Source organism: Spinacia oleracea, chromosome 2 (genome assembly GCF_020520425.1).
Source record: "Spinacia oleracea cultivar Varoflay chromosome 2, BTI_SOV_V1, whole genome shotgun sequence".
In the NCBI taxonomy this organism is placed as follows: domain Eukaryota; kingdom Viridiplantae; phylum Streptophyta; class Magnoliopsida; order Caryophyllales; family Amaranthaceae; genus Spinacia; species Spinacia oleracea.
Window position 1 is genome coordinate 100658746 of NC_079488.1, and position 27307 is coordinate 100686052.

Genomic DNA, 27307 nt, shown 5'->3' on the forward strand with positions numbered 1-27307 from the left:
TTTATTCAGGTTTATTATATAACATCAGTTTTTGCTCTAATACATTTTCAGTTTTTTTTTTTCCCGAGGGTGGCACGTGATCCTGGCCCCAACGTGGATCCGCCATTGACACAACTATATAGATCATCTCAAATTACATAAAAATCAATCAAGTACATTTTCAGTTTTTTTTTTTCCGAGGGTGGCACGTGATCCTGGCCCCAACGTGGGTCCGCCATTGACACAACTATATAGATCATCTCAAATTACATAAAAATCAATCAAGTACGCAAATGCGTGACTTCAATTAGATTTGGCCGGGGAGACTAAACTAATTGATACAATTAACATTTGAATATTTGATTTAGAAGAAAACCTACTAATTTGTAATTTAGGCACAATACATTTTGGTCCTGCTACATCTAGTGAGGATTATTATTATTTATGGATATGGAAGATTACGACTATTTGTATTTAGTGTTGCAATGACTCACCTTTATTCAGCAGACCAACTACCACAAGCAATGTAATATACCAACTTGCAAAATTTAAAATGGAATTAATGTCATTTTTTTCAACCGCCAATAACCTCCATTAACGGCTATTTAACCGGACATGATTAAATGGATTAAATGTCTCTTTCTGAATTATTTAATTAGTACGTCTTACGTACTTGCCTTAGCTCACCCTATTTTTAGGGGGTCACTTATTTTAATTGGTTGATAGGCAATTAGAGGCCCTCATTTCACAAACATCATTCCCTTTTTTCAAGTATGAACATGAACATTTTCATGATTTTGGGTATGAATGAATTACAATTGTAATACAAATTACAATTTACAAACGTGGGATGGGTATTTGGACATGTGACATTGTTATTCCAGTAGGAACACACACAAGAGGGGGGTGAATTGTAATTGGAACTTTGACAAAGTTTCTTGCGTAACTTAGAAATAATAAAGGATCTGAGAATAGAAAAGACAGTAACAACAATTGTGAGAACTTCTTGACACTAATCAAGAAGAGAATTCCTTTTATTATAGTAATACCTCAATTACAATAATCTCTCCAACACAAGTTCCTCTCAAACTCGTGTTCCTCACAGTAATCTACTTCGATTACAACTCCTTAACTTCTCTCTCTCAGACTTAAACTCTAAGTCTAAACAGGATAACTCTATCCTCACTAATACAAAATATAATTCGTGTTTGGATAACTCTAGATATTAATAATGCTTTTGTGTGGATATAAGGAACTTAGGAACTTTGAATTAACTAGGACACAAACTGTTTTAGAAAATCTTAGACAATACGTTTTTAGGAAAGCAAGAACTCTTAGAATGTTTGTGTAATTTCTCAGAAAACATACTTGCCCTTTTATAGATTTATCCCTAGGGTTAGTTCCCTTCAAAACCTCAACTGCCAACTGCCACTGCTTTGTTCTTCACGTCCCTTGACTTGAGGAACAAGGGGAAGACCACTTCCCACGTTTCAGCAACAAGGCAGTTAGTGGTTTGACTCAATCAAACCCTAAAAGATTTTCTTCAACAGATTTTATTTGTTTACAAAAACTGTGGCAAATTTTTAGGAAAATAAGTTTTGATAAAAATAACATAAAACGTAAATCTATTTTATATTAAAAACTTATTTTTATTTAATTACATGTTTTCATAAAAATTTCTTCCAGTAAAATAAATGGCCTAATTAAATCACAAGTTCCTTGAGTACCCTATATATCTTTTGCAAAATTAATATTTACATAAAATTCTAAGTACAGTAGACTACCTAGACTTTTATGTCTTCCTTTTGTCTGGAACTTGCAACTCAGAAGCTTCAGACGTTCCAGCTCTGGAACAATGATGAGTTCCTCTCTGTCTAACACAGGAACTCGTGGCCATGAGTCTGTAATAGTTCTTGTGAGCTTGTAGAACTCTTGATATGTAACTGTGTTGCTCCTCTTGTGACTTCAAACTGGAACAGATACAACTTCCAGCTCAGGAACTCCAGTGGTTGTTCCAAGTACAAAACAGGAACTTCACCATCTGATTCAAGTTCCTATCCAAATAGAAACTTGGGCACTTCCCTGTCTAAAATCATTAGCGACCATAATCAGGAAGTTTGCAATATGTGTGTGTCATCAACCAAAACTTAGGAACAACAATATTCCCCCTTTTTGGTGATGACAACACTTGCAAACTTTTTACAAATGAGATTAAGCACAAACAAGAACTTATGCAGACTTCTGTGAAACAGAACAAAAAAATTGAAAAACAAAAGAGAAGAGAAAAAAACTTACAGAGAGAGTACACACAAGAAATTGATGCAGGAACTGGGATTGAGTGTACCTTGGTAGTTTGCACCTTGACTTCCCCCTGTTGACATCAACAAAAAGCATAGCACGAAATATAGCCATTCCAAACACAGTGCCCCACGATCAACGTTTGGCAAGTTAAGCTAGCCTCAAAGTATTAAACGAACTCACACAATAAATTAAAAGCAAGCAGTAATGATCAAAACTAGAAAACACACAGATATGTAACCAAGCAAGTCAAAATAAGATGGAACAAATACCCAAGTTTGAAAATTATACAGACCAAAAGCAAATTAGAAAGATTGTTCCATGGCAAAAGATAATTGAAACATGGGATAGGGTGATTAAGCTTGAGATGGGGAACCAGAACCAGCAGTTTCCTCTATCACAATCTCCTCAAAAGATTCCAGATTGTTGATCTTGGTGAGAATTGTGGCACGAGTTGCATTGGCTTGTTCTGAGTAGTGGTGAAGAGTGGTTTGGAGAGTCTTGACACAGGTAACCAATGAACCTATGTGAGCATGCATTGAGCTGATCCTGTGATCTGTTCCCTCCTGCAGTTCCACCAGACGGGCAACTGTTGCCTTCAGCTCCAATATCTGGTCATCCTTTGCGTTCCAGGCACCCCCATGGTCTTGAACATGTTCCTGTTCAGATGGAACATGACGAGCTTTGGACTTTTTGGAGGATCTGGGTGTCCTGTTCCTTGGCACAGCAGTTACAGGCAGTTCCTCTTGTTTGAGTGGAACATCATCCTCCTCTATGGGCATCTCCTTGACTTCCCCTTCTTCATTTATTTCCATAAAGACAGGCCCTCTTTTCTTGTTTTCCTTCATTGCCACCCTCATGCTCTTTCTTTTCCCTTGGGATCCTACACTCTTCTGTTTCCCTTTTGGAACTCGAGACAAAGTTTCCTCCAAGTGTTCGAGTTCCTCCTCTATTTTCTCTTTAACTACAGTTCCCTCTTGATCTTCCTCATCTTGTTTCTCTTCCTTTCCAGCCCTAATGACTTTGCCCTGAACCACCTTAAGATTTAACAGATTGAGCATTTCAAGTTGAAGGATTTGGGTTGATTTTAAGGGAATCACAAAGTATGGGCTAAGGTCGACTAAGAAGCTTTTGAAGATTTCTGTGAGAAGGGAGGAGTATGGAATTTTGAATTTGGGGATACAGGTGGATAGGTGTTTGATCATGATTGCAGGAAAGTTTATGGGAATTTTCCTTTCAAGACAATACATGAGACATGCATCAAACAGACTGGCTATGTTCCTTTTCTGAGTTCGAGGAACTACACCTCTCCACACAATATTAAACAGTAATTTTTGAAGTGGTGAAAAGCAGTTGTGTGAGGTGGAGGTGGATACTTTGGAATCTCCTCCAATGGAACCAACTATATCTTTCTCATCTACATTATCAATGGTCACTGTGATTTGACCTTTTAGCCACATATCAAAACCCCTATTGGGTGTACCAAACAGCTGTTCCAGATAAGAAGCATCAAATTCGATGCGAGTTCCATTCACTTTGCTTGAACATACATTATCAACACATGCAAAGTTTTCGCAGAATTCTTTCATAGCTTCAGGAATTAAAGGTGATTTGGCATAGGTACTCAACAGACTTACCCATTTTTGTTGTTCAAGGATTTCCATCAACTCTTTAAACTTCGTGGCTTCACACCATGTTGAGTTGATTGCAAACCCCTCGACTAGGTTGTTTTCCTTTGCAGTGAGTTTCTTGGACCCTTTTTCTTCCCCCTGAGTTTGAGCATTCTCCTTTGTTTCCTCAATTTGTTCTCCAGAAGCTTCCACTCGACGTTTTTTGGGTTTTCTTGTGGAGGATCTAGGGTTTGAAATTGGGGATTTCATTTCGATGTCAGTGTCGATTGGTTCCCCCTGAGTAATTGCGAGTATTGGATTGTGGGATCGAAGAGGAATTGGCGATTGAATGGGTGAGGTATCCATGGGAACTGGAGATGATGGATTTCTTTTTCATTTGAGGGAAGTGAGATCAGTGTTGTTGCTTGTGAGAACCATGGTGAAGGATTTTATAGGTGGAAGGAGAGGTGGTGTCAGTGGAGAAGGCGTGTGAGAGAGAGAGAGAAAGGGGGTTGCATGGATTGAATGTGGAAAGGGAAGAGTTTCTCTTATTTATTGCCAATGGAACCGTTCCAAACATTCTTTGAATATGGGTATTCGGTTTTGAATTTAAAAAAATATTTAAAAGAAAAATATAGAAATAAATTAAATTAAAATTGTGTTTGACTTTGACTTGCTTAATTTCGTATCTCTGAATTAACTAGCTTGAAAGGAACTGCTTACCTTGCACATTTGGAGTGTGAGTGCATTTGCCACGATGGTAAGCTTCAACTATGTTTGCACACAAGATTTTGTGTTTGTAATAGTCTATATGTACCATAATTTTTGCTTTTGCCTTAGAGGAACTTCAATTTAGCAGTTACCTTAGCTTGATCATTCCGAGTTCCATTCTCATTTTCTCATGTTTCTCCCTGTTCAAAGGCTTAGTTAAAATATCAGCAATTTGGTGATCAGTTTGGCAAAAATCTAATTTGATCAAACCTTTCTCAACATTATCTTTAAGGAAATGGTGTCTAATGTGGATGTGTTTGACCCGGGAATGATGAACCGGATCTTTTGAAATACAAATAGCACTAGTGTTATCACAATAGATGGGAACACAATCATAGATAATACCAAAATCTCTTAGCTATTGTTTTATCCATAGAATTTGTGAGCAACAAGCTGCAGCAGCTACATACTCAGCTTCAGATGTGGATAGAGCAACAGTGTTCTGTTTCTTGGAACCCCAAGAAACCATGCATGGACCTAGGAACTGTACCATACCTGATGTGCTTTTTCTATTCACTAAGTCACCTGCATAGTCAGCATCAGCATATCCTTTTAGCTCGAATGATCCACTTCTTGGATAATATAGGCATAGGTCATCAGTTCCTTTGAGATATCTTAGTATTCTTTTCACAACAGTTAGATGGGACTCCTTTAGATTGGATTGAAATCTTGCACATAGTCCTACACTAAAAGAGATGTCAGGTCTACTGGCTATTAAATATAATAGTGATCCAATCATACCTCTGTATTTCGTTTGATTCACACTTTTCCCATTTGGATCAGTGTCTAATCTGGTAGTTGTTCCCATGGGAGTGTGGTTTACTTTGGCTGATTCTAGCTCATATTTCTTTAGGAGTTCCTTCACATACTTTTGTTGGTGTATCATGATTCCCTCCTCAGTTTGCTTGATTTGTAAACCAAGGAAGAAGTTGAGTTCCCCCATCATGCTCATTTCAAATTCACTGCTCATCAAGTTTGCAAAATCCTTGCACAAGTTCTCATTAGTTGCTCCAAATAATATATCATCAACATAAATCTGAACTACTAACAAGTCAGTTCCTCTAGATTTTAAAAATAAAGTTTTGTCTATTCTACCTCTTTTAAAATCATTTTGAAGGAGGAACTTTGATAATCTCTCATACCAAGATCTAGGGGCTTGTTTTAGTCCACAGAGAGCCTTATCTAGTTTGTAAATATGATTTGGAAATTCGGGATTTTCAAATCCAGGGGGTTGTTCCACATAAACATCTTCCTCTAAGAAACCGTTTAAGAAAGCACATTTAACATCCATTTGGTAAAGTTTAAAACCCATGAAGGCAGCGAAAGCAATTAAGATTCTAATGGCTTCTAATCTAGCAACAGGGGCAAATGTTTCTTCAAAGTCAATACCTTCCTGTTGGTTATAACCTTTGACCACTAACCTTGCTTTGTTCCTTATGATTGTTGCATGTTCATCTTTCTTGTTCCGGAACACCCATTTCAGCCCTATCACCTTCTGGTGCTTTGGTTTGGGTTCCAAGTGCCACACCTTGTTTCTTTTGAATTCATTTAATTATTCTTGCATGGCTATGATCCAGTCAGCATCCTCCAGAGCCTCAATGTGATTTCTTGGCTCAAATATGGAGAGGAACGCGTGGAATGCACAAAAGTTCCTTAGCTGTGACCTTGTCTGAGTTCCTTTTCTGATGTCACTCATAATGAGTTCCATTGGGTGAGACTTTTGATGCTTCCAAGGTTTAGGTTGAAACTGAGCTACTGGTGTTGTGGCATTTTCGTCAGTTCCTTCTATGACCTGAGTTCCCTGTTGGTCATTGTGGGGTTCCTTCGGTTCTGGTGTTGTTTCTGGATCTTCTTGGATTTCTTCGTGTTCCACTTGTATGGGAACTTCTTGATTTTGTTGAGCAGTTCCTCTGGCTGTGTGTTTGCTTGGTTGGAACTCCTCATCATTTTCTGCAGCACGAGATAAACCAATCTCGAAATGTTCTTGTTCCTGTACTATATCAGTTTTGTTAGATTCATCAAATATTATATGTACACTTTCCTCAACACACATAGACCTTTTGTTGTAGACTCTGTAAGCTTGGCTATTTAAGGCATATCCTAGGAACACTGCCTCATCGCTTCTTTCATCAAACTTCCCCAAGTTCCTTTTTCCATTGTTGTGGACAAAACATTTGCTACCAAAGGCTCTAAAGTAAGAGATGTTGGGTTTTATACCTTTTAGTAGCTCATAGGGGGTTTTGTTTAGGATTGCTCGAATCATAACTCTATTTATAATATAACAAGTTGTATTGACTGCTTCAGCCCAGAAGTTCCTAGGCAGGGAACTGGCTATTAACATGGTTCTTGCCATGTCCTCTAAGGTTCTATTTTTTCTCAACAACTCCATTTTGTTGTGGAGTTCTGGGAGCTGAGAAATTGTGGTCCATACCTTGTTCCTTGCAGTATTCATCGAATTTGTAATTTTCAAATTCTGTTCCATGATCAGATCTTATATGGATCAGTTGATGACCTGTAGTTTTCTGGATTTTCTTTGAAAATGCAACAAACTCATCAAACGTTTCATCTTTGCTTGTTAGAAATATGACCCAAGTAAAGCGAGAGTAATCATCAACAATAACTAATACATATTTTTTCCCACTTCTGCTTTGAATTCTCATTGGGCCACATAAGTCCATATGGATGAGTTCCAATGGTTTTGTGGTGCTTACCAATTTCTTAGACTTAAAGGAACTTCGGACATGCTTGCCTTTTGCACATGCATCACACACTTTATCAGTTAGGAACTTGATTGAGGGGAGTCCTCGAACCAGTTCCTTTGATCTTAGTTTGTCAAGCAGGGAGAAACTAGCATGTCCAAACCTCCTGTGCCATAGTAGGGAATCTTCCTCAAAGGCACTGAGGCAGGTTAAATTGTTCCTGGGAACTGTATTGAGATCCACAGAATATGTGTTCCCTTTACGAGTTCCTTCCAAGATAACCTTCCCAGTGTTATTATTAATGATTTGACAATTTTCAGAAGTAAAACTTACAGAGTTTCCTTTGTCACAAAATTGAGAAATGCTTAGTAGACTGTGCATCAAACCCTCGACTAAAAATACATTTTCAATGGCATAGGAACTTGACCTTCCAACTTTTCCAATTTCAACAATTTCTCCTTTCATGTTGTCTCCAAAGGTCACAGTTCCTCCATTGTAGGCTTCTAGTGAGAGGAATTTAGATTTGTCCCCTGTCATGTGTTTGGAACACCCGCTGTCGAGATACCACGAGCTGTTCCCCTTCACTAGAATCTGTAAAGAGATCAAAGGTTAGTTACAGGAACTCGGGTTTCCTCGAGTTCCTTTTCAACTACAACTTCTGACTTCTTAACCCATTTTTGCTTTACATAATTTATGTTTCTTTGATCCTGTTCCTTCATCTTGGAACACTCAGTACTTACATGACTTCCACTTCCACATGAGAAACAGACTTTCACACTTGGAAGATCCACATACTTTTTCTTATGACTAGTTTTATGATTAAAGCCCAATCCTTCTGTTCTCTTAGATTGAGCATTCTCAATCCATTTGGGAGGAACTTTAGGTGGTTGTCTCTGTGCCCTGGCCATGGCTAGTTCCCTCTCTAGTTTCTCTTTCTGTTCCTTTGTGGTGATCAGATCTTTGTTTAAATTTTCTAAGTCGATGTTAAAAACTCCCATGTTGATCTCCAAGGATTTTGTAGGATCTAAACTTAGATTAAACATCTTATATTGACTGAGTTGTACTTGTAGAAGGATGTTTTCATTTCTAATTTTCTCGAATGACTCATTAATAGAGGTATTTCTATCTAGCAATTCAAAGAACCTGCCTTGAACATCAGATCTAATATTGTTCAGATAATTTATATGGTCTTTACTGAGTTCCAAGGCTCTATCACTTTGTGCTTTTAACATACTTAGCTTTTTGTAATCATCTAGAGTTTCTAGCAATAGTTCAATTAGTTTTGACTTTAAAAGGCACTGAAGAGTGGAGGAACTTACTTCTTCTGATGGAACTTGATCAGTTCCTTCTGTTCTAGCCATAAGGCAGAGATTTACAGTTTCTTCATTTGGTTGTTCCTCATCGTCTTCTGAGTCTGTTGCTTCGCCCCATGCAGCTATCATGGCCTTCTTGAAGTTTGGCCTGTTGAAGGTAGATTTGTTAAAGCGATCCTTGACCTGTTCCTTCCCTTTTCCTCTGGTTTTGTCGTTCTCCCACAGAGGGCATTCACGAATCTGATGATCAGTTTCTCCACATTTGAAGCAACCTTGCTCAGTTTTGGAACTAGTGAGTTTCTTAGCAAAGTTCCTTCCTTTCTGGTTTCCTGGTTTGAAGTTCCTGTAGAGCTTTCTCATTCTTCTAACCAGCATGGCAGCCTCTTCTTCATCTGGTTCAGATTCGTCGAGTTCCTCAGCTTTTAGAGCAAGTCCTCGATTTCTAGAGCTCTCAGGAACAACAGCTCCAAGATGCAATTCATGTGTCATCAAGGAACCAGCAAGTTGTTCAATGTTGAACTTGGTAAAGTCCTTGGTCTCAAACAGTGCAGTGACCTTTGTTCTCCAACAATCATCTTGTGGCATGCTTCTTAGTATTTTTCTTACCTGTTCATCTGTGGGAATGATTCTACCAAGAGAAACTAATTCATTAGTTATGTTAGTAAATCTAGTGAACATTTCTTGAATAGTTTCTTTTGGAAGCATTTCAAATCTTTCATATTTAGACATCAAAAGGTCAATTTTGGAACGCTTAACTTCATTAGTTCCTTCGTGGGTTACTTGTAGTAATTCCCAAATCTGTTTTGCGTTCTTGCACCCCATGACCCTGTTGTGTTCATGAGGTCCAAGTCCACAATGCAAGATTTTGACAGCCATAGCATTCATCTCATATTTATCAAAGTCTTCTTTAGAAAATTCAGACATTGGTTTAGGAACTACCTCGTTTTCAGCATTGGTCTTTGTTACCTCGAAGTCTCCAACTTCAATTACACGCCAAACTTGGTAATTTTCAGCTTTGATGAATATCTCCATTCTGTTCTTCCAGTATGAGTAGAACTTGCCATTGAACATAGGTGGCCTTTGTGTCGAGTAACCTTCTTCCAGTTTCTCTTGTGAGTTCATACTATTAGGAACTTGACTCAAACAGGGTTTCCTGTGTTTTTAGTGAGTACTGGCTCTGATACCAACTGTTATTCCAGTAGGAACACACACAAGAGGGGGGGTGAATTGTAATTGGAACTTTGACAAAGTTTCTTGCGTAACTTAGAATAATAAAGGATCTGAGAATAGAAAAGACAGTAACAACAATTGTGAGAACTTCTTGACACTAATCAAGAAGAGAATTCCTTTTATTATAGTAATACCTCAATTACAATAATCTCTCCAACACAAGTTCCTCTCAAACTCGTGTTCCTCACAGTAATCTACTTCGATTACAACTCCTTAACTTCTCTCTCTCAGACTTAAACTCTAAGTCTAAACAGGATAACTCTATCCTCACTAATACAAAATATAATTCGTGTTTGGATAACTCTAGATATTAATAATGCTTTTGTGTGGATATAAGGAACTTAGGAACTTTGAATTAACTAGGACACAAACTGTTTTAGAAAATCTTAGACAATATGTTTTTAGGAAAGCAAGAACTCTTAGAATGTTTGTGTAATTTCTCAGAAAACATACTTGCCCTTTTATAGATTTATCCCTAGGGTTAGTTCCCTTCAAAACCTCAACTGCCAACTGCCACTGCTTTGCTCTTCACGTCCCTTGACTTGAGGAACAAGGGGAAGACCACTTCCCACGTTTCAGCAACAAGGCAGTTAGTGGTTTGACTCAATCAAACCCTAAAAGATTTTCTTCAACAGATTTTATTTGTTTACAAAAACTGTGGCAAATTTTTAGGAAAATAAGTTTTGATAAAAATAACATAAAACGTAAATCTATTTTATATTAAAAACTTATTTTTATTTAATTACATGTTTTCATAAAAATTTCTTCCAGTAAAATAAATGGCCTAATTAAATCACAAGTTCCTTGAGTACCCTATATATCTTTTGCAAAATTAATATTTACATAAAATTCTAAGTACATTAGACTACCTAGACTTTTATGTCTTCCTTTTGTCTGGAACTTGCAACTCAGAAGCTTCAGACGTTCCAGCTCTGGAACAATGATGAGTTCCTCTCTGTCTAACACAGGAACTCGTGGCCATGAGTCTGTAATAGTTCTTGTGAGCTTGTAGAACTCTTGATATGTAACTGTGTTGCTCCTCTTGTGACTTCAAACTGGAACAGATACAACTTCCAGCTCAGGAACTCCAGTGGCTGTTCCAAGTGCAAAACAGGAACTTCACCATCTGATTCAAGTTCCTATCCAAATAGAAACTTGGGCACTTCCCTGTCTAAAATCATTAGCGACCATAATCAGGAAGTTTGCAATATGTGTGTGTCATCAACCAAAACCTAGGAACAACAGACATGTAGGCTGTCGCGCGTATATGTGCCCTATATAATTGGTACATACAAAAAAAATTATTTTTGATACGATGTTATATACCACAACATATGTGATGGTCTGTTACATACTTCTACAGTTTAACTTCTAACCAATCAAAAGTATGCAATGTGTTTCTTGTTTACCAAAAAGAAAATTGTTACAGTTTTTAAGAAAGAAAATAGAAGATACAACTCCGTTATGGGGTATTTACGTACTCTGTTTCTAAATATTGCTAGATATTGCTAAAACCAAAATAACTGATATTGCTAATGACATTTGCGGTTTACAATATAGAATTGAACCGCTAACGATATTTGTGGCTCAATGTTTAAAACCGCAAATGTCATTAGCGGTTTTGTGCCGAAAAAAGAAAAATAAAAAGAAATTTGTACTCTAATCTATATGGACAGTACCACATAAAATAGTTTTTAAATCTGTATAAATGGGGAATTTATTTTGATTTTAACAATATTTAGGGAAATCGTACTAATTTTTTAGAAGGTGTGAAAGGTTAAACTCTAAATTAGACCATGCCGCATTTCCACGGGTGCAAAAACAATGGGAGAAACAATTACGGCCCGTTTGGTAGCCGGCCATAAATGGTGTCAATGGGAATGAATTTGTATGTAAATTTGTAAAGGAAATCAATATCCATTCTCATGGTAATGCTAATACACTCAAAATTATCTCTTTTTCTTTATATATTTCCATTACCATTTGGGGAGTGGTATTAGACGGGAATGCAAATCTATGAATAAAACACCAAGCTTGAGACAAAATTTCATTACCATGGACATCATGATGTTAATTTCTTGCCAAATAACACTAGGATTTATTCCCATTCCTACCGTTTATTACCGGCTACCAAACGGACCGTAAATGACTGCGAAAATTATGCAAAATTCAAGGAAAAGGTTATTTAATTTAATTAAGCAAAGGGTGCATTAAAAGTCAATTCATCAAGATTTACTTTCCATCTTTGCTGCTACATGTTGTGCCAAAGTCTTTCATAAAGTATATCTTACTATCTTACTATATGCATGTTATCCATGCTTAGGGTTTACTAATTAGCAAGCATTGGGTTTTTTTATAGGCACATGCTTAAAAAAAATAACTTTTAGGTGAAAAAAAAAATAAAATTTTTAAAATTAATGGTGACTTATACTGATTTTTCCTCAATTAATGGCTCAATTAACCATTACCATTTGGGGAGTGGTATTAGACGGGAATGCAAATCTATGAATAAAACACCAAGCTTGAGACAAAATTTCATTACCATGGACATCATGATGTTAATTTCTTGCCAAATAACACTAGGATTTATTCCCATTCCTACCGTTTATTACCGGCTACCAAACGGACCGTAAATGACTGCGAAAATTATGCAAAATTCAAGGAAAAGGTTATTTAATTTAATTAAGCAAAGGGTGCATTAAAAGTCAATTCATCAAGATTTACTTTCCATCTTTGCTGCTACATGTTGTGCCAAAGTCTTTCATAAAGTATATCTTACTATCTTACTATATGCATGTTATCCATGCTTAGGGTTTACTAATTAGCAAGCATTGGGTTTTTTTATAGGCACATGCTTAAAAAAAATAACTTTTAGGTGAAAAAAAAAATAAAATTTTTAAAATTGATGGTGACTTATACTGATTTTTCCTCAATTAATGGCTCAATTAAGATGATGACAAAGATGAGCAATCCTCTCTCACTCCTCTTATAAATAACAGTGACTTTATACAAGTTTTCTTCACTAAATAAAAAATTTCATCTTTCTAGTTAATTAATTAATTAAGCTCATAATTAGTAATGGCTCTTCTTCAACTTCATCATTATCTCTTTTCTTCAATCTTTCTTCTGATTATTTCTCTTCAACTACATGGTTGTTATTGTTTCAACCCTAAACTTCTAAACGTGTCTAAATATTATCAAGACTCCAATTCTAATTGGTCTCCTGCCGGTGCCACGTGGTACGGAACTCCTAATGGTGCCGGAAGCAGTGGTACGTAAATTTAATTTCCTTCATTATAACTCGTTAGGTTATCAGTACGTACCATAGCTGAAACTAATAGAGTATAAAATTAATCTTGGGGCTTCAACCATCAGCTTAAACTTTTGGTTGAGTTGGTCATTTGATAGAAACACTAACTAATTACTCTCATATATAGTACTATAGGTGAATTGAAATATTTATGTAGTGCTCCCTCTGTCCCAGAATACTCACACCTGTTCGAGTCGACACGCTTGCCAATGCACAACTTTGACCACCAATATATTTAACTTACATATTATAAAAACTTATGAATTATTAATATTTTGAAAATATATGTTAAGATGAAGCCAACAATATATTATAGGTTAACTTTTGTTTTCATATACTAGAAATAAAATAGAGTCAAAGTAAATTATGTGAATAGTGCAAAAAGTCAAACCGGTGCGAGTATTCCGGGACGGAGGGAGTAGTTATTAGTTTGAAGATATTAAATAAAATAATGTAAAATTCGTAATTTATATACAACTCCATATACATACGTACGGAGTACTCCGTATATAATAACTATATATACTATATACGTATGTAGGTGGTGCATGTGGGTATACAAGTACGGTGGAAAGACCTCCGTATTCAGGCATGGTATCATCTGCTGGACCCTCAATCTATCAGTTTGGTGATGGATGTGGAGTTTGCTATGAGGTTTGTCTATATGTTTTTTTTATATATATATATTGTATTATATAAACACGTTATCATTAATTATCATTGTTTCAATATTTAAAAATAAAAATATTTGTTTGTTGGTTGAATTAGGTAAAATGTGTTGCAAATGAAGCATGTTCGGGAAAACCAGTGACTGTGACGATAACGGACGAATGTCCGGGTTGCCCCTCCGACGAACCTCATTTTGATTTAAGTGGAACATCTTTCGGAGCCATGGCTAAACCTGGCCGTGCTGGAAAACTACGTGATGCTGGTGTTCTTAACATCCAGTACAAGAAGTAAGAAACATGCCCATTTTCCAAAGATTTTCCATATAACCATTGCATATTGTACATATGTTGCACACTTGCACGTACGACCATTACTAGAATTCCAACAACTAATCCATAATATTACGTATGTAATTTTCAACAACAAAAAAATGATATTACATATACTCCCTCCGTATTTTTTTAAGAGATACACTTGGCCGGTCACGGGTATTAAGAAGAATAATTGAATGAAATAAAATAATAAAGCAAGTGGGGTTGAATAGATATTTTAATAATTAAATATGTGGGGACCATGTCATTTTGGTGGGTGATAGAATATATTAGATGTATTATTTAATTAGATGGTGGGGTTGATAAGTTACTAAAAATGGCAAGTGTATCTCTTAAATAAATACGGCCGGAAAAGGCAAGTGTATCCCTTAAAAAAATACAGAGGGAGTATATATATATGTCCTAAACCTAAATCTATTAAGAAAGAAAATCAGGCGGATAACATAAAACATCCTTTCGGATAGTGTACAAAGATGACCTTGGGATACAGATAATATAAACAAACACGTACACACCCTTGCCATATACTTCCTCTGTTCTTATTTATATGACACAATCGAGTTTTACACACTATTCACAAATACTCCTTTGACTTCGTTTTGTGATTTATTTTTAAGAAAAAACATAGTCGTGCGGGGTCTTATTAGATTCGTCTCAATAAATATTTTTAAAATATCAACTTTTTATAATTTTTTCGTACCCATAATTGAAGATATTAGTATTCGAAATCGTGCATTGGTAAACGTGCCTAAATAATTGTGTCATATAAAAAAGAACAGAGGAAGTACTACTCAGACCAGTTCCAACTTCCAAGTAAAAATTAACTTGTGAATAGACCACAGAGTAAGCCGATTAACCGAGTGGTAAATGATAAAACTTTCCCCTCTCACAAGAAAACAAACCCGGAGCCTAAACTCTTGGGAAAAAAAACCTTTACCTTCATTTCACGTATATACTAATAATTGCTTTTAATTTATGAGTTAAAAAAAAATCATTATGTAAATGAATAGTGAAAAGTCAAACTGTCGCAGTTATTCTTGAGAAGGAAAGAAAATGATATTGTACATTTGTACATACAAAATTAATAAAAAAAAAAAACTTACATTTGAAAATATGGTTGGTGCAGGGTAAAGTGCAACTATCATGGAGTAACAGTGGAGGTAAGAGTAGACGCGGGTTCGAACCCTTACTACTTTGCATCAACAATTGAGTACACAGATGGATTGGGAATAGAAAGTGTGAAGTTAAAGGAGCGATCTGGTGAATGGGTGTCCTTGAAACAATCATGGGGTGCAGTTTGGGAGCTGAATGCTGAAAATGTTCTTCAACCTCCTTTGTCTTTGCAATTAATTGAAGCTCAATCTGGAGACACCCTTATCCTCAATAATGTCATCCCTAAGGGTTGGAATCCTGGTCAAACATACCGTTCTCATGTTAATTTTGATAACTAACTAATTAATTAAAGTAACCAAACATTACGAATTAGGAAACTCTTCAATTCGTATTAGGGTTACACTTAATTTGTCGTTGATGAAACGTGTGTTTTCCCTGCTTATAATAGGTGGCTAATAGTATTAGTGTGTATCCTTATATGTAACTAGGGATGATAGGTTGTGGAATGTGAATTGTTCCCCCCATCCCTTAATATGTTTACCTCGTCTTAATATAATGTTAACTTCTTTGTTTACTTTTCCTTATATTTTTCGGTATTTTAATTTTTTAAGTATGCTCACCCACTTAGATAATCACAGAATTCAGCATACTACAACTAGTTGTGTTGTGGTGCCATGTTTGTATAGTACAACCAACGTTATTTCTTTACCTTTATTTTTGTACCACGTGAAAATTGTACCGATATTTCTTTATCGTTGTTGTTTGGGCTCCCAATTGGATACCAATTGCGCCATTAAGTCCAAAGTTCAATGGCTCAACACAACAACATCAAACCCACTGTCCACTCAACATGGCTTATCAGCCACCAACAAGGCTCAAGGCCCAACAGTAATAAATGACCTATGGGCACATTTATTACACAAACACTATAAATAAGCCGTCAAGGCTCACACCTCAAGGTACGTCCAATTTACCGCCTTAAGACTACTTTCTCTAGAATCCGAGCATCGTTCTTACTTAGGCATCGGAGGGGTTTTCCTCGGAAACATCCCCGAGGCTAGTAACTTCGCTATTGTTCAGGTGAATCTGGAATCAACTCATTTCAAGCTACCAAGATCTTCAACGCACGAAAGGGCCTTCATACGAAGCCCATTATTTCAACCGCTTCAACACCGGAACAGTTGTGTTTGTACCACGTAAAATTCACCGGTTTGTCCACAGTTTGATGAAAATTCTCACAAAACTCAACTCTGTCAAGTTTGCTTAGACCGACTAGGCGACTAATAATAGGCAATTTGGGCCCAATGAATGAAAAAACAAACAAAACTTTAAAACTAAACGGTGTTATAATCTAGCCAATGGGCTTTGATTACATTTTCTCGCTAACTATGGTCTTTCAAATGGGCTTAATAGTGGGTCTATTAAAGGCACACCATCGCACCATAAATCAATCGTGGCAATTTTCTTTTCTGTCATTCTCAGTTTAATTGTCATGCCTTTTTTCTATGGTATGAATTTCCTAATATTTTATTATATTTTTCTTTCCACTATTAAAATCATAGCCTCTATATTTTTTCATATTCAATTAAAAAATTCTTTCATTTTCTATTAAATAATAATATATAAGTTATTGTGATGATTAAATTGAGACGGAGGGAGTATATTATTGAAAATTATTAGGTGCACCATGCACCAATCACATATCAATGAGCATAAATTTTTCGGAAACGGATATACTTGGTATTATAACATGTATATCTGGACTTGTAATATATCTTTCGCGAGGGGAATTCCTAATCATTTACATTAGCTTAATATTTGATTATCCTAACCAAAACAAATAAATAAAGAATTGACTCACCTACATATGCAATTTTTTTAAGGTACTCTGACCTATGCATTTGACTACAGGAGAAACTAATTCAATCCAAATGAAAATACAAAATGCAAAACAAAATTAGGCAAAGGAAGAAGCGCTATACAAGGAGAAGCATTAGATTGAATGGTTGTTTTCTTGGGTTGGACTTAAAGGGATATGAATAGACTTTCAACAGTTACAAGTTTAAACTACTTTTTCCTTCACTATTTCTTACTTAGAACAGGCTTGCATTTTAATGAATGGACAAACGGAAAACACTCTCAAATCGGTCAAAATAGCTAGATTTGTCACCCAAAAATAAAAAAGAGTTAGCTAGTATTAGTAAAGCATGCAATAATTAGTACTAGTTAATTACAAACTAATAAAGGCAAAATTAGTAATAATTAAAGAATGAGTCTTTGATCTCCTAAGCTTAGCTTAAAACACACACATCCTCCTTACATGTGTCATATACTCTTAACTTCACTCTTATAATTTCCCTTTTATCTCTCATCCACAATTTAACCAACCAACACTTGAACTAAAAACTAGGACTCTAACCTTTGTTCTCACCATACAAACATACAACTTGTACTACAAATTATTACCCATTTACTCATCTTCTTCCTCAACCTAGCTAGCTTCCTGGTAACTTCAATTCAATTCAATTCATACCTTCCTTTTATCTTAATTTTTCGATTACTTTTCGCGTCTTACATTATATCAAAAAATTGCTTGTAAATAGCATTTTTTTTTGTTTTATTTTTTTGTTTTACCATTCATCATATTCCTCTCTTCTTACGATCATTATTGATTTTTTGAAGGTGTTATATTGATTAATTTGAATTTGTTTGTTGTTGTTGTTGTTGTTAGTACGTAATGGCATTGGTTGTAGATGAACAATCAACCTTGAAGTATTTTTGTAGAATATGCAAAAAAGGGTTCATGTGTGGAAGAGCATTGGGAGGGCACATGAGGGCTCATGGAATAGGCGACGAGAGTGGGGGCTTCGACGACGATGATCGAGCTAGTGATTGGGAGGACAAAGGATCACCAACCAATAAGAGAATGTACAAACTAAGGACGAACCCTAATAGGGTAAGAAGTTATAGGGTTTGTAAAAATTGTGGAAGGGAGTTTATGTCATTTAAATCTTTCTTAGAGCCATGTAAATGTAGCTCCGACGACGTCGACGTCGAATCCCCTTTATCATCCCCTGAATCAGATGAAGATGACGGTCAAGGGGGTATGACAAGGGCGTCCGGGTGGTCGAAAAGGAAGAGATCATTTCGGACGAAAGTTGATAGTTTTACACCAAACCATTGCCCCTCTAGCGAGGAGGAAGACCTTGCAAACTGCTTAATGATGCTTTCGAATGCCACGGTGGAACATCGTCACCCTTTGATAATGGTGGATGAATCGAGTAAGGAAGATGAGAGGCGGCATTCAATGAGCTTCATTATGACACGAGAACAACCTTATTCTTCTGATCATCTTATGAAGGCCAAAGGTACTAATAATAATAATAATAATAATAATAATAATAATAACGCAAAGGGTTCGTTCGAGTGTAAAGCATGTGGTAAGACGTTTACTTCACATCAAGCATTAGGTGGTCATAGAGCTAGTCATAAGAAAGTTAAAGGCTGTTTCGCAGCGAGATTAGATCATCAAGTTGAACAAGATCATAGTTATAATGGAGAAGAAGATAACTTTGTAAGCAGTAGTGATCAAGAGTTTATGAGACCGGACAAATCATGTACAACGTACCAATTCGAATATGGAGCCGGCTCAAGTTCTCCATTACCAAATTTGTCTTCTAAAAGGCCTAAATCAAAAGTCCATGAATGTTCAATTTGTCACAGGGTGTTTTCATCTGGACAAGCACTAGGTGGTCATAAGAGATGTCATTGGATTACCTCCAATGCACCACCGGATAATTCAACGCTAGCGCGGTTTCAAGAGCTTCATGATCAAATAGAGCAAGTACATCAAAGGGCGGCGGCCCCTGTTTTTGGTACTCAACTCTCTATCTCTGAGCAGCAAAAGGCATTGGATCTCAACATCCCAGCTTCAGCTTTAGCTTCAAATCATCATCATCATCATCATCATCATCAACAACATCAAGACATGTTAAGGCTACAAAGAGACCCTAGGAACCCTTTGAGCTTCCAAGTACCTACCGATATCCTATTACAATCTTGGGGAAATACTGTTAATGTAGAAATTAAGCAAGAGAATCATCAACATCTTCAACACCAACAGGGGAATAACTATGAGATTATTAATCAGGGCGAAAATGACAAGAAGATTAATAACAACAACATTAGTGTTAATGACTCCCATACGCCTACTAATGCAGATGATGAAGCAGATAGTAAACTCAAGTTGGCTAAATTATGTGATAATATGACTACTAATGGTAGCTCTTCTCCATGGTTACAAGTAGGGATTGCCCCAACCAATGCGCAATCTTAAAGCCAACCCATTCATTATATATTTTTTAAGTTTACAAAATACCATCAAAATTCAAGAAAAAATAAGCAAACAAAATATATATGTCAGAGAAAAGATTTAGGTATATATATACTTATTATGTTGAAATTATACACTGTAATTATAATATACTCATCAACAATCCTCGTCAAGGATAAAAAAAGTTTGTTATATAGCAATTAGTATATATTTATTAGTATATATTTGAAAAACCATTATGTTAATTTCGTCATCTTCTCATTTATTTTGCTTTGCATTTTGATTAACATAATACTTAGTGAATGTACTTATACTTAGGGCATGTTTATTTTAATTTATTTTAATTGTTTTGACTTATTTCAACAAAAATAAGTATTTTTTTTCAAACAATTAGCACCTCTAAATAAGTTGTGCAAATGGAGGTGAATTAAACAAAGCACATCAAAATTAAGTGAACTGAACAAAGCCTTAACTATTCTATGACAATAACATGTAGGGCATGCTAGGATTGAGGGTAATGTATTAAAGGGGTAATAAAAGTCAAACTAAGGTGCATATATTCTATCATTCAATTATACTCCCTCCGTCCCATAAATGACGATTGAGTTGTATGGAAAAGTGGAATAAAGTACATGTGAAAGAGAATATAGTACATGGGAAAGGTGGAATATAGTACATGGGTGGGGTTTTCAGTTCAATTTTAATTAATATAGTACATAAGAAATTGGGGACCTTAGTAGCCAAAATTAGAATGACTATATATACAAATTGTTATAAAAATTTGCGGAAAAATGAATTGAAAATGTGAATCGAGAGAGGAAAATACAGAATTTGGATATCCAAGTCCAAAATAACCGTTATTATTTACATGAACCCAGAAAAAAAAAACACTAATTCCGATGTATGATCCATCGTTTATGATGTAATCAAACAAAATCAATCTAGTGGAAGGATGCAAGAAAATTAATGTTTGAAACAAAATCGATAGCAGAAGTAGGAGGACTTTGAAAGATCGAAGAGAATTGTAATTGGATTTACAGTTGATTATAGATTTGCTCTTGATTTCTATGAGAGAACGAAACGACGGAAGTAAGAGGTGGTGATTTTCACTTTTCACGGAAGGAAGACGACGAAAAGACGGAAGTAACTAAGTAAATATATATATATTTTTTAAAATAAAAGATGGAAAATAAAAAAAAGGCCACGTGGCACTCTAAATTTCTCTTAAACTTCCCTGCTATTAAATATTAGAGTAGATGTTGTTACTAACTACCTTATAAAAACATATTGTTGTAAAATACTACCATTCGCCGGAAACTATGAACGTTGACCGACACTCCGGCGTTGACTTTGTCACGTGTATTTCACGTGACATTTAACTACAAAATTCCAACCCTTTGTCGCCCTTACTGTTTCCCTTATTTCATTTTCTCTTTACTTCCTCCCCCATTAACTTTCTGAGTTACTCACCACCAACCAAGGAATTGAAGAAGCTAATCAATGGAAAATATTTTCAAGGATAAATCCATATTTTTCAATTAAGCAAGAAAACAAAAATTCATATTCAGATATTAAAATTACCAAACCCACTCTTTAGACTAATCCAACAATCATTTTCATAAGCAATTAACTAAATACTAAGGTATTAATTAACTACAATCCCTTTACCCACAATCGATCCCCATAGTAAGATAGTAATTAACTAACCAAACCTTTACCCACTAAACCTAAACGCAAATTCACAATTGAATAACTAAATTAATTAACTAGAAAAGGAATTGTACATGCGTATTAAATTAAGCACCAGGTTCCCCTCAAGAAAAATTAAGCACCAGGTGATCCCCTAACCACCTCCACACTTAGTCTTCGAGAATCTTTCTCCATTGAAAGCAAAGAAAATGATAATTTTTTGTAAGCAAACAATATTATTATTATACTGAAAGGGAAAGAAATTAAGCAATGCAAACTTACAAATTGGAGGAAGTTTAAATCTCCATTAATGAGCTTCTTCCATTTCTTGGCCGGTGAGTAACCCAGAAAGTTAATGGGGGAGGAAGTTAAGAGAAAACGGAATAAGAGAAATAAGGGGAACAAAGGGTTGAAATTGGGTAGTTAAATGTCACGTGATGTGCACATGATAAAGTCAACGTCGGAGTGTCGGTCAACGTTAGTTTCCGGCGAATGGTAGTATTTTACAACAATATGTTTTTATAAGGTAGTTAATAACAATATTTTTTTTTATAAGGTAGTTTTTGACAAAAACAAGATTTTATAAGGTAGTTTTTGACAAATTTGCCATATAAAAAACATGTAAATATTATTATTTTTTGTTCTTACTTCTCTAAGTGTACAGTACGCTGTTAAACCATACGTAACATTTACAGTACTATACAAGTACAATATTTTACTATACTATGTTTTGACTAGATCTAACCAGACCCGACTCACGGCATGTGAGTTGTGAGTTTGTGACATGGTATATTGGCATGGGTTCCACCGTTCCATAACTTATCCGGTTGGCCGGTTCAAAAACAGAATGACGTTAGAAACAGAGAAATTGCTAAATTTGGTCCAGCAGAAAATCTGAGCTATGAAGCACAATGTTGGAATGGGCTGTGCTGATTTGTGTAGCCCATTGTTTGTTTGAGAGTTTCTGAATCTATAATTATTATAGATTGCAAAACCTATAATGGCAATTAAATAATGATTTATATTCATATGGTACAATTGTGGGGCTACTAAACTGAGAAAATAAAAGCAAAATGGTATATTACTTGGCGCCAACTGAAATCCTAGAGAGAGAGTGAAATTTTTACCAATTGCGCCAAAGTTCTGTGAAATTTTGTTGGCGGCAAAACCAAAGGTTCCCACTTCCTCTTTCATTTGTTAGTTCTTCATTTTAGCAGTTCTTCTTGTTCCTTCCTCCAAAAATTTGTTTCTCTTAATATCCGCGATCCAAAAAAAATTATTACAAATTAATCTTCTCTACTCCAAATTAAAACAATTACAAATGAATTTGCTCCAAATAAAAACCATTTATTAATTCTACGAAATTATTTTGTCCAAAATCTTGAAATAGTTCTTCATTTGCAAATGGGCACTGAAATAGTTCTTCATTCGCAAATGGGCACTTAAAGGGCATCCAGATCCGGTTCAGTTTCCGTTATTCCTATTAATTTAAATCCAGAGTTGGGTTGGGTTTGGACACTTAAAGGGAATCAGATCCGGTTCAGTTTACAAGCTATGGAGGGAAGCAGGACAGTGGAGGGAAGAAGGAGAAGATTACAACTAGACGAGGTAAATTTGCAATAATTTGAAAGATTTTTCATCTTCCTAGAATTGTAAGTTTACAAGCATGAATGAATCATTTAATTTAATAATTAGGGTTATGGTTAATAAATTTATTGATATGATTTGCTTTGGAACATAATCAGATTAGGAACACAATGAAATTAGGAACTGAAATGAAATAGTTTTAAAGCATAATGATGTATTGATATTCTATACGATTGAATTATGATGAATGAACGATTTTATTAATGAGTGATTATACGATAAATGATTTATTATTACTGATTAAACGATGTTTGATACATTATACATTATTATTATTGAGTTAGGATGTTATTGTTACTGTACCAAACTATATACATTTATGGAATATATATATAGTTTAGTACTTCTGTTGTTTATTTTGTTTAGTGAGTAAGTAAGTTGTGTTGGTAATGAAGGTTGTTGATAATCAACTGGATGAAGATTCTTTAGATGAGCATTGGGATTTACTTGGTGATGAGGATGATGAGGTTGAGGGTGATGAGGGTGATGAGGGTGAGGGTGATGAGAGTGATGAGGGTGACGAGGGTCATGAGGTTGATGAGGATGTTGATGGGGATGTTGATGAAGATGTTGATGATGGGGTTGAAGATGGTAATGATTACGAAGTAATTGATGATTATGATGAGGAACTGGATGCAGGTGATGAATTGGATGAAGAAGTATTTGTGGCAAATGATGATGACCTTAATGAGGATACGGAGTTGGATGAGGTTGTTGGAGATTTAGGTAATGGGGAAGGTGGAGAAGGAAGAAGTTCTGCAGTTTATAGTACCCCTATTAAGAAGACAAAAGGTACAAATGGTCCGGTCATGGCGACCCCTGTTGTTGGTATGAGTTTTAGTAGTTGGGAAGCTATGAATAACTATTATCGTTTGTATGGGGAGCAACAAGGATTTGGTGTAGTTTGTGTTGGTGGAAGTATATCTAGCAAAGAAAGGAAAGAAAGTGGCAAAGAAAGTGGGAAATCAAAATCCCTTAAGAGCTATGTATGGAGGTGTGAATGTTATGGGAGAACCACTTACCGGCGCGTGATTAATGGGAAAAAAGTGACTTGTTATGAAGAACCAATGGTTAAGAAGAAGTCGAAGAAGTGTAATTGCCCTGTGATGTTGTATGGTTCTCGTACCAGTGAGAATAACTGGGTTGTGAAGACTGTTGTAAACGAACACATGAACCATAACCCTACGCCAAGCAAGTCTAATCATATTTCGATGTATAGGGTGAAAAAGATTACAGATGTCTTATTGAAAAATATGGAAAATGATCATGATTCAGGGACGCCCGTTGCACAGATTTTCAACAACTTAGCAGGAAGAAGGAATGGGGTTGAGAATATAGGATTTTCGAAGAAAGATATTCATAATGTTTTGAATAAGAGGATGAGACTGAGGCTTAGGGATGGTGATGCTGCAGCAATGATTAACTACTTAGATAAAATGACCAAGGATAACCAAAACTTTTTCCATCTGCACCGGTTAGATAAAGGAGGAAAGTTGCAGGACGTAATGTGGGTGGATGCTCGTAGCAGAGCGGCGTATCAGTATTTTGGTGATGTTGTATGTTTTGACTCGACCTACTAGACAAACAAGTATGAGTTGCCGTTCACGAACTTTGTGGGGGTAAATCATCATGGACAAACTATATTGTTAGGATGTGCGTTATTGTCCCATGAAAATGCAGAGACCTTTGTGTGGTTGTTTAGGGCTTGGTTGTCATGTATGGGAGGAAAAGCTCCAGCCGCAATAATGACTGACCAAGATGCAGCAATGAGGAAGGCAATTCGAATAGTGATGCCAATGCCACATACCCGACATCGGTGGTGCATGTGGCACATTATGCAAAAGTTCAGCCGGAAACTTGGTTCTCTTACAGATTATCCCCAAATTAAAGTGGCGTTACAGAATGTAATCTACAACAGTTTATCACCAGAAGAGTTCGAGGAAGGTTGGGCTGAAGCAATTAAAAAATATAAGCTGGAGGTATGTGTTGATGACACAAACAAGGACACAAACAAGGACACAAAGCAAAGCTCTAAGTGGCTTCAAGGTATGTGTTGATATTATCAGTTTCAGTGATTCTCTGCTAATCCGTTTGGTATAATTACTTTATATATTTGGTACTTATTTAATCAATGAATCATACCATAGGCAGTAACAGTAGTTTAATTGAATAAGTAGTTTAATTGAATAGGCAGTAACAGTAGTTTAATTTCCTGGAGGACACAAAATTGTTCATAGTGTATGTTAAATTGAATATATTTCATAATTTGTAAATGGCAGTTCTGTACAAGCAGAGAGATATGTGGATACCGGCGTATGTCAAACATATATTTTGGGCAGGGATGCAGACGACTCAGCGGGTTGAAAGCATAAATAGTTTTTTCGACGGGTACCTGAAGAAGAACACGAGATTGTATCAGTTTGCTCCTAGATATTGCAAGGCCATGGAGAGTAGGGCGAATGATGAAAGAGCTGCGGATGTGAATTGTAGCCGTTTTACAAGGCCTTTGGTTGGGGAGTTTGCGTATGAGAGAAAATGTCAGAAAGTATATACGGATGCGAAGTTTGTTGAAGTTCAGGTCCAGTGCACGCGGGTATGTTATGTGATCCCTGTTAGTAAAAAAGACATTTCTGATGTTGAGGTAGAGCATACCGTCTCCGATAGAGTGTGGATATGGTCGAAGTTTTTAAAAAAGGAAATATCTTTGGGTGGCCCTAAGCGTACTTATGTGGTATTGTTCAACAAAGAAACCTTATTTGGGAAGTGTGACTGTAAATACTTTGAGTGCCACGGCATTGTTTGTAGGCATATAATAAAAGTGTTAGACATGGAGAATGTGGTAACAGTTCCTGCATCATACATTATGGATCGATGGAGGAAAGATATTCAACGTAAGCACACCCTTGTGAAGGTAGCTTATCATGATCCTGAGAAAACAGAGGAAATTAATCGGTATGACAAAATTATGAATGCAGTAGAACCTGCTGCTTTACTTGGGTCCCAGAATGAGCAAAAACTTGACATAATGCTTGAGATGGTTCGGGCTGCTATGTTACGGATGGATGTAAGTGACGTAGTGACAGCAGAAGTGGCCGATAATGAAGGCGGTGCAGCATCCGTCCTTAACAGAAGGGGCAGTGACGGACCACCAACGCCTGGGTCGATTAATAAACCGCCTAATAGTTCTGGAGAAGAAAGCCCTTGTCAGTCACCACCCATTCTTGCCAAAGATCCTGTTCCACGAGGTGGGGTAAAGGCTCATAGGCCTCGTGAGAAACGTTTTATCCCTCCTGGTGAGAATACAAAGCCAGCTAAAAAGCAAGTACGGAAAAACAAGAAAGGCGTGGCTGAAGATGCTCCTCCTGAACAACCTGCTACTAATCTTCCTGTACCTTTTACACAACCTATGGATCCGGTAGCTATGAATCCTGATTACACCGGGCACCAAGGAATAAAGTACGGTAACGCACAGAACAACTTCCATCCCGGCTGGCCAAATCAATTTGTAAGTTCCTGCCTGCGCAACATATTGTTCTATGATTATTTGTTGTTTGTTGTTTGTAAGTGATATTGTGTTGTCCCCTCCCCAACAGCAGGTAATGGCTGGGTATAATACGGTGAATGTAGTGGATCTGCAACATCAAGTTGGAGGAAACAATGTCCGTGCTTGTGTAGGTCAGATGAGTGGACTCTTATATATCCGCAACACAACTACAACAATGGAGCACCCATGCAAAACTATCAGGTGATTTTATTGATCATGTATTATGCAGTATTACAATATAATATCAAATTGTAACATATGGCCCATATGTTTGAACGGCACGGGGTTTAATTCATTATAATTGACTTCTTATTTAATTGAAAGGTAGGTAGTGGGATGTGGTGGGGGGGTCGTGAATTTTCTAATGTTTATTTGAATTTTCTAATGTTTAATTTCGTGAATTTTCTAATGTTTATTTGGGGTAGCAATTTAGAAGGTGGACCATGGTGCACATAGACCCCATGTTGCACCTTCTTAATTCACTGGTATATAATTGAAAGAACATCTGGTTATGAGAAAAGAACATGTTATAACAAAAAAGTGAAATATTATATCGCATGTTCTTTTGCTTATGCACATATGTTCTTTTTGTGCACCATGGTGCACCATGCTCTATGTGCACCACGGTCCATAGTCCACGGATTTGGTAGTAGGGTTGTTGTTGGGCCCTTAGAAAAGGTAAATAATAAAATATTATGTAAATTTTCCATTTTTAGAAGCGTTGTAATCCGAGACGGCCTGATAAGGAAAGCGTTTCAAGTATTCCGGGA

The 27307-nt window shown here is 36.2% G+C and overlaps 4 protein-coding genes across 4 annotated transcripts; all 4 read left to right on the plus strand.

The window, feature by feature from the left end:
• Positions 1-12935: 12935 nt before the first annotated feature.
• On the plus strand, positions 12936-15908 carry LOC110788969 (putative expansin-B2). Its single transcript, XM_021993607.2, has 4 exons — positions 12936-13171; positions 13752-13864; positions 13979-14166; positions 15338-15908. Exons 1-4 carry the CDS (start codon positions 12979-12981, stop codon positions 15660-15662), a joined length of 819 nt encoding a protein of 272 aa, XP_021849299.1. The 5' UTR covers positions 12936-12978; the 3' UTR covers positions 15663-15908.
• Positions 15909-17637: 1729 nt separating this feature from the next.
• On the plus strand, positions 17638-19902 carry LOC110788981 (zinc finger protein ZAT4-like). Its single transcript, XM_021993620.2, has 2 exons — positions 17638-17830; positions 18056-19902. Exon 2 carries the CDS (start codon positions 18062-18064, stop codon positions 19658-19660), a length of 1599 nt encoding a protein of 532 aa, XP_021849312.1. The 5' UTR covers positions 17638-17830; positions 18056-18061; the 3' UTR covers positions 19661-19902.
• A 3480-nt stretch (positions 19903-23382) lies between these two features.
• Positions 23383-24573, plus strand: LOC110788982 (protein FAR-RED IMPAIRED RESPONSE 1-like). The gene has a single exon (XM_021993621.2). It carries the CDS (start codon positions 23383-23385, stop codon positions 24571-24573), a length of 1191 nt encoding a protein of 396 aa, XP_021849313.2.
• Positions 24574-24612: 39 nt separating this feature from the next.
• Positions 24613-26742, plus strand: LOC130467672 (protein FAR1-RELATED SEQUENCE 4-like). The gene is made up of 3 exons (XM_056836256.1): positions 24613-25039; positions 25273-26498; positions 26590-26742. Exons 1-3 carry the CDS (start codon positions 24712-24714, stop codon positions 26740-26742), a joined length of 1707 nt encoding a protein of 568 aa, XP_056692234.1. The 5' UTR covers positions 24613-24711.
• The last annotated feature ends 565 nt before the right edge of the window (positions 26743-27307 follow it).

What these genes read in the sequence shown, in the direction of transcription:
- LOC110788981 (XM_021993620.2), top strand. Translation starts at nt 18,062, where the DNA reads ATGGCATTGGTTGTAGATGAACAATCAACCTTGAAGTATTTTTGTAGA.
- LOC110788969 (XM_021993607.2), top strand. Translation starts at nt 12,979, where the DNA reads ATGGCTCTTCTTCAACTTCATCATTATCTCTTTTCTTCAATCTTTCTT. An exon ending in TAATGGTGCCGGAAGCAGTG is followed by an intron (nt 13,172 to 13,751) that starts GTACGTAAATTT and finishes ATACGTATGTAG; the next exon opens with GTGGTGCATGTGGGTATACA. An exon ending in CTTAACATCCAGTACAAGAA is followed by an intron (nt 14,167 to 15,337) that starts GTAAGAAACATG and finishes TGGTTGGTGCAG; the next exon opens with GGTAAAGTGCAACTATCATG.
- LOC130467672 (XM_056836256.1), top strand. Translation starts at nt 24,712, where the DNA reads ATGGGAGGAAAAGCTCCAGCCGCAATAATGACTGACCAAGATGCAGCA. An exon ending in AAGCTCTAAGTGGCTTCAAG is followed by an intron (nt 25,040 to 25,272) that starts GTATGTGTTGAT and finishes TGTAAATGGCAG; the next exon opens with TTCTGTACAAGCAGAGAGAT. An exon ending in CCGGCTGGCCAAATCAATTT is followed by an intron (nt 26,499 to 26,589) that starts GTAAGTTCCTGC and finishes CCCCAACAGCAG; the next exon opens with GTAATGGCTGGGTATAATAC.
- LOC110788982 (XM_021993621.2), top strand. Translation starts at nt 23,383, where the DNA reads ATGAAGGTTGTTGATAATCAACTGGATGAAGATTCTTTAGATGAGCAT.